At 37.2% G+C, this 13,106-nt stretch overlaps 1 protein-coding gene across 1 annotated transcript in view; it reads right to left on the bottom strand.

Moving 5' to 3' along the window:
* TTC27 (tetratricopeptide repeat domain 27) overlaps positions 1-13,106 on the bottom strand; it is a 141,702-nt gene that overhangs the window by 101,882 nt on the left and 26,714 nt on the right. The window contains exons 6-9 of the mRNA XM_090281120.1: positions 11,415-11,579; positions 9,320-9,453; positions 5,351-5,463; positions 1,346-1,412 (exon numbers count right to left, since the gene is read on the bottom strand). Of these exons, the coding sequence (XP_090137246.1) occupies positions 1,346-1,412; positions 5,351-5,463; positions 9,320-9,453; positions 11,415-11,579 (479 nt within the window). The remainder of the gene's footprint in view (positions 1-1,345; positions 1,413-5,350; positions 5,464-9,319; positions 9,454-11,414; positions 11,580-13,106) is intronic.

Below are 13,106 nucleotides of genomic sequence, written 5' to 3'. Positions count from 1 at the left end.
GGTCCCAGGCCCTCTCTCTCTGTCGACTGTATTTCCCCCACAAGAGTAAACTGTAGCAAACTCCAGGGGGGAGAGGCTGTTTGCTGCCACACCCTGATGTCCAGCACAATTCCCAGTACATAGCAAGCGTTCAATAGGTATTAGCTGCATAAATAAATAGGAAGTACAGAATAATTTTTATTATATACTTTTTAAAATGTTTGTAACATTTTGCTTATAAAATTTTTGATAGCATATGTAATCAATAAATAAGGACGTTTTTACATAGTAACCTAAACACAGACACGCTATCATGATAAACACCAAAGACTTCTAAGAAGCGGGAAAATAAAAAGGGCACCCAGAGAACTCAGTGGATTCTCATGCAACCAGTTCCAAAATGATATGTAGAAAATAGTAACTTGCAAAATTTATATTACAGTACAAAGTAAGCGAGCTTTTCTTTCTATCAGATTAAAGTACTTTATTATTGCCTTATCTGAAAAAAAAACAAAGGACTAAAACATCAGAATTCTAACTTGAGTCCCAACCAAGATATAAAAATACTTTTGAAAGAAATGATGTATCTTAAGCAACTTGTGTTCATTAAAGACATGGGTATCTCCTTGTCCTCCATAAAGCTAGAAAGATACTGACTGACCCCTTGTCTGTGACTTTTCTCTTTGAAAAGACTTCTTTGATCTCAAATCCTCAGACATCTATTACCCTGTCTTTCCTTTTGACTGCCATTTTTCTCCAACTGTGTTCTTTATCAACTTTATTTTCTCATACCCTATTCCCTCCTTAATTCTCTGGAATGACTACCCAGATATTGCACTGAAGCTGTCCTTATAGATAAGCAGTGCACTCCTAACGACCACAGCCCACAGCGCTTTCTGCTGACTGCTCTATGTTGTCCTTCACGCTCTGGACGCCATCTCCATCCCAGCCTCTGTAACCCTGGCCTTGCTCCTAGCTCCCTGAAGTCCTCCACTCAACATACCCATGGAGACACCACCCTCGGCTTTACAAGAGCTGTATCCTATGGTGGCTTTGGAGTGAAGATTCAAACTTGTGCTCTGTCTCTTCGTTTCTTTCTCCCACCTTTACTGAGCACCTGTCCTATGAGAGGCTCTGGGAACAAACAATGAACAGGAAACATTTGTCACTGACCTCAAATCTAAGCAAGTCATAAAAAAATACTAATGTTCAAATCGGTAGCAAGATAGATGCTGATTTTGTTTCTGTTCCCTTAATTTCCTTAAGTATCAGTGTTTCAATGTGAGCAATCTGAGGCACAAATATACCAGATGCAAAATAATCTATGAGGAAAAAATGTGAAAATGGAAAGAAAGACCATACTCACTGAAGTAAATGCCAGCAGCTCCTCTTCAGTTAACTTATGCACTGGATTATTCTTTTGCAAATTTGTGCTTTAAATTAAAAAATATATAATTATTTCTAAAATGCATGTTGTAGCTAACGAAATATAATTTTTGAAGGCAAAGTAAACTTATTTCATATATTTGAAAGCATATATTTTAATGACTATATTATATACAAATGTATATATGAGTTTGCCAAAGATAAGTACAGAAAGGAATAAGATGCTGACAAAATGTGGTTGGTGTACTAAATGTCAACGTAATTTGTTTCACTAGGAAAAAAGAAGTCCAATCCACAACGAAAATGAAAAGGACTAATATGGCATCAACTCCCATTTACTAAACTCAGGCCAAACATTTAAAATATTACTATAACCATTTGGCAACTTCTTAATTTTTGCCTAAGAGCAGAACAATGGGAATTCTTAGATCATGCCGATTTAAGTATGATCTGGTAGCCTAATTTTGGAAAACAATTTAGTGCTATCTTGTAAAATGAATGTTCACGTGGACTACACTCAGTAATTCCATCCTAGGTGTTACAGCCCAGAGAAATCCTGGAACATATATAGCACAAATATCCATATTAATATCATGAGTAATAGAAAAAATCTGTTAACAATCCAAATGTCCAAAGAGACTAATAAATTGTGAAATACTCATCAACTGGAATGTTATATTGCAAAGTAAACGGCAGCTACACATGAAACATGAATAAATCGGGGGCCGAGGGGAGGTAGAAAGGGTAAAGGGGAGACAAAGGTGATGGAAGGAGATTTGATTTTGGGTGGTGAACACCGTACAATATACAGATGATATATTAGTATACAGAAACCTATATAATTTTATTAATCAATGCCACCCCAATAAATTTAATTTTAAAAACAGTAAGACAAAAGCATGAATGAATCCTAGTAGTACAATAATGGCAGAAGAAGCAAATCACAGAAGGCTACATATAGTAAGATACCACTTTTATAAATCTCAAAAAGAAACAAAATGAAGTAACTGTCTCTATGAGTTCTTCATATATTTTGGATATTAACCCCTTATCCCAGCTGTTGTTTGCAAACTATCTTCCATTCAGTCAGTTGCATTTTTGTTTTGTTGTAGGTTACTTTTGCTCTGCAGAAGCTTTTTAATTTGATATAGTCCCATTCATTTATTTTTACCATAATTGATTTTAGAGGTATTAAAAAAATGTGAGTAAATATATTTTTTTGAAAAGGCAAGAAAATGGCAAACACAAAATTCATGAGGAAAGGCAGGGGAGGGAGATGGGCAAGAAACACAGACTGGGCTAATGATAACTGTAATCTTCTAATTCTTAAATTGTGTGGCGGATTCATTTTATTATTACACTACATTTATATATATAAACTTACATTTAATGTTATATAAGTTATTTTGTATGAAAATATTACTTATACTAAGAAAGAACAGAAAATTCCACAAAAACAGTAACACTTCCTTATAATTTTTGATAGTTTAGGAATTTTATAATGAGTGTAAATTATTTTTATAATAATTTTTAAATGAACTTATTTTTATTATTGGTAAGAAGAAATAAACAAGGGAAGAATTATGAAACCAACTTGTTTAAAACATACAACACACACACATACTTAAGACATTTCAAGTTAGACTGCACGAAGGAATTATGTTCCCGTTGGCAAGAGGATCCAATTAACCTCTAACTAAGGTCCTTTCCATTCTAAGCCTCTACGATTCTAATGAGTGAGCAAGAGCACAAGAGTCTGTCCAAGATAAGAACCTCATGCAAAAATCAACCAACATTCAACTCTCAAATACAAAATACCAATCTTTAATTCACTGCATAAAAGTGAAATGCTACAGGTTCATTAAAAATAATGACGACATAGTCACTGAATCAGGCCACTACTCTACCATAATTTACTGCTAGGCTTAGAATATTTTACTATGCATACCCCCAAATCAGACTATTTTAAAAGGAATCACCCACTAAAGGACTGCTGTATTTTAAGAACGTCCGCCCATAATTACTTTATATAAAAGCAATCAGATACACTGAGGCAGAGACATGGGGTGAGTTCTAGTATGTGATTTCAGGTAAAATCAAACTCAAGCAGGAGCCCAGGGAAGAAGCAAGAAGCTAGCCCACTGTTTCGCCAATCTACTACCTATAAGAATTCTCCTTCTCTGTGTCCCCTTTCCAAACCAACCCATCCTTCCACAATGTGCCAGTCACCTCTGGGATCAGACTGATCAGGAGGTATAACAAAACCACTGTTAACAATCCCCACGGTAACTCAGGTCTTGCAAATAATCAACTCATTGATGTTCTAACCCAGAGGTTTATAAATGGCATCAAGTAGTTTCTACCAGTGAAGATTTAAGTTGCCGATGAAATCCAATCAGCACTTTTAACTGTTCTATATGTTGAGATTCCACCAAGATCATATCTGGGGAAAAGCAGTATTCAAAACAAGCATTTCTTGGCTTTTTAGTCCTCTATATTTTGGGAAGTCCAAAATATAGCTAAAGCTCAACTGATAGAATGCCTGGCAATATATACAATATATTTGGTGTGATTTCATTTCCTGAGATGAGCTGACAATTATGAATTTGCCATAATAATGTTCTAAGAAATAGCATAAGGAACTCAGAATTTGGGGTCAGTATATCCTGGAATCAAGCCCTATTGTTGCTTTGTAATTCTGAGCAAGTCATTAATCCATCTGAACCCTGATTTCCCATCTGAAAAATGGAGAAAAACAACAACCTCTAGGGTTTTTAGAATATTACTCAGGGATAAACAAGTGCTGGTGAAGATGTGGAGAAAAGGGAGCCCTAGTGCACTGTTCATGGGAATGCAGACTGGTGCAGCCACTGTGGAAAAGTGTGGAATTTCCTCAGAAAACTAAAAATGGAACTGCCTTTTGACCAGTGATTCATTCCACTCCTGGGATTATACCCTAAGAATCTCAATTCACCAATTCAAAAGAACTCATGCATCCCCAATGCTCATCGCAGTGTTATTCACAATAGCCAAGTGCTGGAAAACAGCCTAAGTGCCCATCAGTGAATGAGTGGATCAAATAACTGTAGTACATTTACACATGGAGTACTATGCAGCAGAAAGAAAGAACTCCTACCTTTTTGCAATAGCATAAATAGAACTGTATGATCTCACCTATAAGAATCTAATGAACAAAATAAACTAACAAACAAAATAGAACCAGAGGCACAGAAACGTGGAACAGACTGACGGTGACCAGAGGGGAGAGGGGAGGGGGATAATGGCGGATGGAAGGGGGAGGGACTAGTCAAAGAACATGTATGAATGGCCCATGGACATGGGCAACAGCGTGGGGATTGACTGTGGGAGAGGGGAGAGGTGGGCAGAAGAGGGCAAAAGGGGAAAATTGGGACAACTGTAATAGAGCAACAATAAAGAAACCTTATAAAAAAAATATCTATCAGGGATAATGCGAAAGTACAGGGTATAATTCCTAGCACATGCTATTACTTGTAAATGTTTGCAATTTATATTATTTATACACTAAATATCATTATAAATTGAACATATAATTTTTCATTAGTAACCATAACTTCTGTCACTGCAATCAAATAATGTAATAGGACAACTGGTGTGGATTTCGAAACAGAATTCTATGTGTGATCCCTATTAAATAAAAGGAGAAGAAAGAAAGAAAACATCAATTTGTTGTTCCACTTATCCAGGCATTCACTGGTGGACTCTCATATGTGGCCGACCCAGGATCAAACCCACCACCTTGGCATTATCGAGACGACACCAACCAACTGAGCTATCCAACCAGGGCCTAATTTCTAACCTTTTAATTAGTTACCCAACAATTCTCAATCTTTGGAAGCATTACAAGATTCTCTCATCATTCAGGACTTTTGGGACCTCCTGAATAAAGATTTCCCCAACCCAACATGCAAGGTGCTCAATGTAACTAAGACAGTCATGAACTTACCAGATTCCGAGGATAACAGCAAGCTCTTCGGCACATAGGTCGGGCATCTGAAATAGTTCACAGTCTGCTAACTTTATCTCATTTAGAACAGTATCATCATTCAGCTCAAGATTCTGTTGGGATGCAAAAGAAAATGTTTGGACTGAAAATTAAATTTGATTCATTCAACAGACTGTATGCAATTAACTGCTAGGGAAGGATGTAACTTTGTTTAAGATTATACAGTAGTCTACATATGGTGAATAGACTTTCTCTTAAAACACGTATTTGGGACATGCCATCTATACCTCAGGAATGCAGTGACAATATGAATAACAGAGAATAACAGCTATCATTGCTTGAGCCAACCTTGAAAACGCCTGTTTAGTGCTTGATGCACCAGGATTCAAAGCCAGATCTTTCTCCTCTACCTCTAAACTGTAATTGAAAACATCAATTCCCAACTGTATTTCCATTGCTCTGGAATAGCAAAAACAATTTGAAAATATAAAATCTGAGGACTTAGAAGACTTGATAAAATACCTGATTTTAAGAATTACTGGAATGAAGATATTTAGCTGAAAGGAATAAAATAAGAGTCCAAAACTTTAGATCCACATTATACAGTCAGTTGATGTTCAACAAAGATGCATAGGTGATTCATTCAACAGAGAAAAAGTCTTTTCAATAAATAATTCTGGAACAACTGGATATTCATTTAGGAAAAAAATGACCCTCACCCCTATCTCATACCCTATATAAAATTAAACCAAAATTGATTGCCAACCTTAAAGTAGAAGCTAATAGTAAAAAACATCTAAAAGAAATCCTAGGAGAAAAGTTTTGCCGCACTGGGGTAGGCAGACACAAAAAGAACCTGAACTATCAGAGAAAAACTTAATTTAGTAAGTTGAAACTCATCAAATTAAAAATTTTACTCTTTTAAAACACTGTTAAGAAAATAAAATTCCAAGCTACAGACTCATAGAAAATACTCACAAGAGAAATATCTAAAAAGGGGCTTGTGCCCTGGCTGGTGTGACTCAGTGGATTGAGTGTCAGCCTGAGAACCAAAGGGTCACCGATTTGACTCCCAGTCAGGGCACATGCCTGGGGGCAGGCCAGGTCCCTGGTTGGAGGTGCACAAGAGGCAACCACACATTCATGTTTTTCTCCCTCTCTTTCTCTTTCCCTTTCCCCTCTCTAAAAATAAATTAAATCTTTTTAAAAAATAAAAAGGGGTTTGTATGTAGAATATGCAGAACTCTTACAACTCAGTAATAAGATAACCCAAAACAAATATAGACAAAAGATTTGTATAGATGCTTCATAAAAGAAGATATATAAATAGCCAACAAACACACAAAAAAATACCATGAATAACAGTAGTCAACAGGGAAATATTAATTAAAATCAGAAATAACTACTGACACACATTAGAATGGATAAAATTTAAAAGACAATTCTAAATGCTGACAAGAATCTGAAAGAAAAATTTTAAGCATTTTACTTATTTATTTTTAGAGAGAGGGGAAGGGAGGGAGAAAGAAAGGGAGAGAAACATCAATGTGGGAGAGACACAGCAATCGGTTGCTCTCGCGCATCCCCAGCTGGGGACCTTGCCCAAAACGCAGGCATGTGCCGTGACCGGAAATTGAACTGGCAACCATTTGGGTTCGAGGCCCACGTTCAATCCACTGACCCACACCAGCCAGAGTTGGAAATTTCTTAAAGTGGTATCACCACAAAAACAGTTTGCCTTCATACTTTGATGGTGAAAATATAAAATAGTACAACCACTTTGGAAAACATTCTGGCAGTTTCTCAACAAGTTAAAAAATATCCTTACCACATAATCCAGCCATTCCATTCCTAGATATTTACCCATGAGAATTAAAAATACATGTTCACACAAAGACTTATGCACAAATCTTCCAATCAGCTTTATTGATAAATAGCCAAAAACTAGAAACAGCTCAACTGTCCACCAAAAGGAGAATGAATAAACACACTGTGGTATTAACTTAGCAATAAACAGGAGCTAATTGTTCCTATCAAAATATCAGTTAATCTCAAGCATTATACTAAGTGAAAGACACAAAAGACCCATACTCTATGATTCTATTTATTTGAAATTCTAGAAAACACGGGTCTAGTCTGTGACAGAAAGCAGATCAGTGGGAGGGAAAGTGATCACAGGAGTATGTGTGGACTTCCTGGCCTGATGGAAATGGTTCTATATTTTGATTATGGTGGTGGTTACATGGGTCTATCTACTTACCAAAACTCATCAAAACTGTACACTTAAAATAGGTACATCTTATTTTATGCAACTATTTCCTCAATAAACTTGATTATAATACGTTCTAATTCAATAAAAGCAGCTGAAACTAGGAAGACTTTAGGAGTCAGATGGAGCAGGGCAGAACCCTCCCAGCTTTAGAAGTCTGAAAACTGTCTATGACTAAAAGGTCAACGTCTCAACCGGCAATGTCTTAACTAGTAAACAGTCATCTGCCCACAGACAGAGCCTAAAAGAAGAGCTTCCGTGTTTACCCACAAATTTATCCTAACTACGGGCCCAGCTCTTTCCACAAGGTTTCAAGAAAACAGCCCAGCGCCCTCCGACAACTGTGGATGGGAGGAACACAGAACCATGGGCGGCTTCTCGGTCTCCACTGAGACAGTGCCTCTCCCTCCCTCACCAAGCGCCCTTCAAAGGTCAGGGCTGGCAGGCGCACAGCACACCCTGGTGGCCATCCATTTTCAACACAGGCCTTCTCATACTTTTAAAAATAGAGCTACAAATGTAATTTTAAGTTTTCTAAATGGCACCCTTAAAACAATCTTAAACAAAAAAATAAAGTGATTTAACCTAATACATCAAAAATAGTATCCTTATAACATGTATCAACAGAAAATTACTCATTAGCACTACACACTCTTTTTTTGTACACAGTCTGAAATCTGCCTTCTGCTTCACCACAGCTCAGTTTGGACCAACCAACTTTCAGGTGGTTAACAATACCATGTGGACAGGTCGGCTCTGGAGCAAACCCAAACTCTTGCCTTGTTTTATCCTGATAGGGGTGTACCAACCTACTTATAAATTCCCAGTGACAATAAAACATTTGTGGAGTGCCTTTCAAGAGCTAATCTGACTCTTTAACAAAGTGTGATATGGGAAAAACAAACGAGGAAACTAAGACTCTACTGACTTTCCCAGGCTCTCACTGAGGCTAGAGGCCTTGCCCCTACCCTTGGCATTAATTTCACTACAAAATAGAACTTCAGTGTTCAGTGTACTCAAGGTAAGTTTGTTCACAGGCTGCAGAATGAAGAGTAGCCAGACACAGGCCTCAAGGGCAGTAACATCAACCAAAGAACAACCAAAACTGTTGGACTGAGGTCTCTGAGTTAAGAATATAAATGCTAATGGCTTCCATGGAAGCAGCTGGCAAGGCCTCTAAGTAGGTAAACTGACCAAGAGCCATACATTCAAGTTACAAGAAGTAAGCATTAGCCACATCAAGAAGAACATACTAAGGCAGGAACCAGCCCAATAACAGAGCAACATGACAAATCAGAAAACTGGTAAAAAGGAATTCTGATCATCTGTTTATGCATACAGAAGCCCAATAAATCTTAAATTTTGTGTTCAGAAATATCCACAGAAGGGGAAAAGCAAGGCAAGAGTATGGTAGCAGCTAGAAAAATTAGCCTCTACTCAGCCTGCCTTTTGGATTTCTTCAAAGAGGGGAAGAGGGTAACACACAGCTAACTGCATTACTTACTAATTCATAGCACAGAGTAGAACTCTACTTAAGAGTAAAAATAGCATAACCACGGGAGATTTTTAGCCCCCAGCTTCCTTAAAAAAGCTAGAGAAGGGACAAAACGCCTCTTCCCACTGCAGTGTTTCTATGAAACTCATCTATTGAAACTGTTAAGACTTGGGTGCTAATTTAAATAACCCAGGATCCTACTCACCTTGGTTAAATGTTCCTGAGGAGTTGGGGCTGGACTGAATTCACAATTTAAAACAACATCCCCTTCCCTTCTTACATCTAGAATAAGTTGTGCCACATAATGTTCCTGGAACCGTGTCCTTTTGCCCAAAGCACCTGAAAAATAAAATAAAATTATATTTATTGATTTGCCAATCAGATCTACTGTACAATCATAAAGACCAATATTTTCAGAGTGCTTTAGACTTCCTAAAGTGTTTCTCCATTTCACATAAGAGAAACATTAGTCCCAACAATGATTTTAAATGACTTACAAAGTTATAAAGCCAATAAGCTATGGGGTCAGAACGCAAACCCAGGATTTCTGCCAATAGATCCCATATACTTATGTTTGCATCACACTACCTACTTCTTCAAAAGAGTAACTCATTAAGTGCCACAGGTAGGAGAAATATTATCATCTCCATATAACAGATCAGAACATTCAGGTTCTGAGATATAGTCACTTGCTCAAGATCACAAGGCTTCTCAGTACCAGAGCCAGAGCTTAAAGCCAGGGTTTTCAGGTCCTAAATCCCAGGCTCTCTACCACACTATCTGGCTACACATAATGCCAAAATGTTTTTCATTTTGTAACTGAAATAACTTGCAGCAGAATAGCTTTAAGAGAAGCAAAAGTTCTAACACCCATTTTCTGGTAAGGGTCAGATTAAAAGACCAGGCTAAGAAGTCTGGATTTTATCCTGCTGAGTCTCCTATCAACCTTTTAAACATGGTACACTAAAAACAGCTATTGAGATGGTCTAACACAGCTTACTTTTTTTAATAGTAAGGCTATAGCTGAATGGAAAAAAATAATCTGATTCTCATTTTTTATTGGTGAGTACCACATTTATATTTTTAAGTTCTTCACTCTTAAGATGGAAAAAATTATGAAAACGAGGTAGTACATACATCAATAGTTAAAGCTGACCATATGCAGTACTGTGCTATTCATTTTTTAAGGAGTCCAAAGAAAATCTCCTAAGTCTACAATATTCATAAAAATAATATCTGAAACTAACCCCTCAAGTTATGTATATAACTATATTTTCAAACACAGACAAGACTCCAGCTTACACATGGCCATTGTTCCAAAGGTTGTAAACTGGATATTTAATCATTTCCCTACACAAACAATAATAAAAGATGGCTATGATCCCAGATCAGGCCATAAAGTCATATTTAACTCATAATATATCTGGAGGTTTTTATTATAGAGCTCAGTAAGAAGTACGAAATTTCGGGGCGAAGCATGGGCCTTAGAGATAAGCTAGACCGAGCCGGGGGAGGACATGATAGGCTCCACCACTTCAGCACTCCCAGACTGGAGTCACAGTCTGCTATGCTGAGTCCATATTCAGCAGGTATCAACTGTGGAATCCACTGACGATGTCTGACTTTCGTCAATGTGCTCTATATGGAGTGTCAATTAGATTGTGAGACACTCGGGAGACAGCGCAATACATAAAAAGAAATCAGTATTTCTTATTTGGTATTCAGAAGGAACACACAGGTTTTAAGAGAAATTCTGTAATTTATTTGTTCATTCAACAAATGTTTATTGAGTGCCTACTATATGCCAGGTAGTGTGGTGAGGCATTGAAGAAACATCTAAACAGGACAGTTAAAATCTTAAATGATACAAAAAACCAAACCAAACCAAAACAAAAGCAGGATGGAAGCCACAGATGGGCATTTACACGAAAGGGCAATGTAGAAAGGACAAACCAAACCTGGGACTCAGGAGGGTTCTCAGGAGAGGTCTCAGGAGACCCATATCCACAACCAAACGGTCAAAAGTTCCTTTGTGTAACTGCCTGGCTGCTATACTTCCCATGTGTCTAACTAGATTAGAAAATAAATGGGCATCTTGAGGAATAAAGAAAATATATAATTTCAAACTTCTTGTAAAACTATGAATTTTTAAAATAAAGTCTTTAAAATCTATCTTTGTAAAGCAAAGAAGAGGACACAGAAAATCAAATACAACCAAACAATATAGCCAAACTGCCAATGTATATGTTACTTTTAGCATAAAAATAAACCAATTATCCACAAAAGATAAAAAGTCTTACCTGTCAAATTAATTTGTAATTTGCTGATGTCTTTAGCAATACTGAACTGATCTTTTGCTTTTTTATATTCATAATAATATAAAAATATATATGCACATTCCAGATGGAACTGAATAGCCAAATAGCCACCTGAATCACCTACAAACAGATGCTCTAGCTTCATCACTGCAAGACAAAAGATGAAACATTAAAAACTATGAGAATAAAATTATATTAATGAGTAAAATGTTGAGTCCATGATATATGAAGTATATATTACATTAGCACTGCTCTTAAAGAATTTTAAGTCTAGAAGCTAAGGAACACACACATAATAAGAGTTCACAGCTAACGTTCTCTTGAGCACTTTTATGTTCTAAGCATGAAGCTAAGACATTATATACATTACCTCCTTTATTCCAAACAATCCTGGGAGATATGATTCATAACCCTGTCCCTTCTTATTTTAAAGTGTTTGTCTTCATAGTGCTATTAAAAAATATGACAACACATGCTGTTGATACAAAGTACCAAATGAATCTATGAAGCGTTAAGCAATAAAGAAAATCTGGTGAAGAGATCAGCTTACAAATTCCCTCATAAAGAATGTAGAATTTCTCCCTTAAAAGGAAAGGAAAGCTCTTCCCAAATGGGGCTTGATGTGACCTCTGAAAATGGCATTTACTTGACCCAGAAAACCCCACAAAATCATGAAAATCAAGAGGCTCAAATCTTCGTGTAAACTTTAAGAACACTCGCAAAACTGCCCAGGCCATCAGGGGTATGCACACCCGAAAAGCTACCAAGTATCTGAAGGACATCACTTTGCAGAAGCAACGTGTGCCATTCCGTTGTTACACTGGTAGAGCTGGCAGATGTGCTCAGGCCAAACAGTGGGACTGGACACAGGGTCGTTGGCCCAAAAAGAGTGCTGAGTTTTTGCTGCAGATGCTTAAAAATGCAGAGAGTAATGCTGAACCTAGGGTTTAGATGTAGATTCTCTGGTCATTGAGCACATCCAGGTGAACAAAGCTGCCGAGATGTGGTGCAGAACTTACAGAGCTCAAGGCAGATCAGCCCACACATGAGCTCTCCCTGCCACACTGAGATGGTCCTTCCTGAAAAAGAGCAGGTCGTTCCTAAACCAGAAGAGGACTTTCACAGAAGAAAAAGATATCCAGAAGAAACTAAAGAAACAAAAGCTTATGGCCTGGGAGTAAATCCAGCATAAAATAAATAATAAAAGTAAAAGAAGAAAAAGGAGAAACAGATACATATTCATATGGGAAGATAATATCCTAGTAACACAGTATCTGAAATGAAATGATTGTCAAAATTAATTATGTGTAATCACAGGGGGTATCTAACAGGTCACCTCATCCACTCCTCTACAACAGCCTTAATCTGCACAAGTTCTCAGGAATTTGTCTTCCCATTATTCCTGCCTTAACATTACTCTCAGAAATATAATAATCTTTTGTGACCTTAGCACAATTCCCAAGTGACACAATTTTGCTTAGTTGTCAATGACAGTGGAGTTATCTTCCCTAAAGGTTCTGGATGCAAACTGTATCAAAGGACATGAAGCATGGCTGCAGCTGGTTAAAATCCTCTCTCAAATGTCACAGAAAGGCCATTTCTGCCTTTTATGCAGATTTTCATGTAATGATAGCTCATAGACTTGCAGCAGCTCATAAGGGAAGACTGTCAAAT

This window comes from Furipterus horrens, unplaced genomic scaffold (genome assembly GCF_987537825.1).
Source record: "Furipterus horrens unplaced genomic scaffold, mFurHor1.1.pri manual_scaffold_6, whole genome shotgun sequence".
Taxonomy (NCBI): domain Eukaryota; kingdom Metazoa; phylum Chordata; class Mammalia; order Chiroptera; family Furipteridae; genus Furipterus; species Furipterus horrens.
Note: the sequence above shows the minus strand (reverse complement) of the source record. Positions and strands in the feature narration are given on the sequence as shown.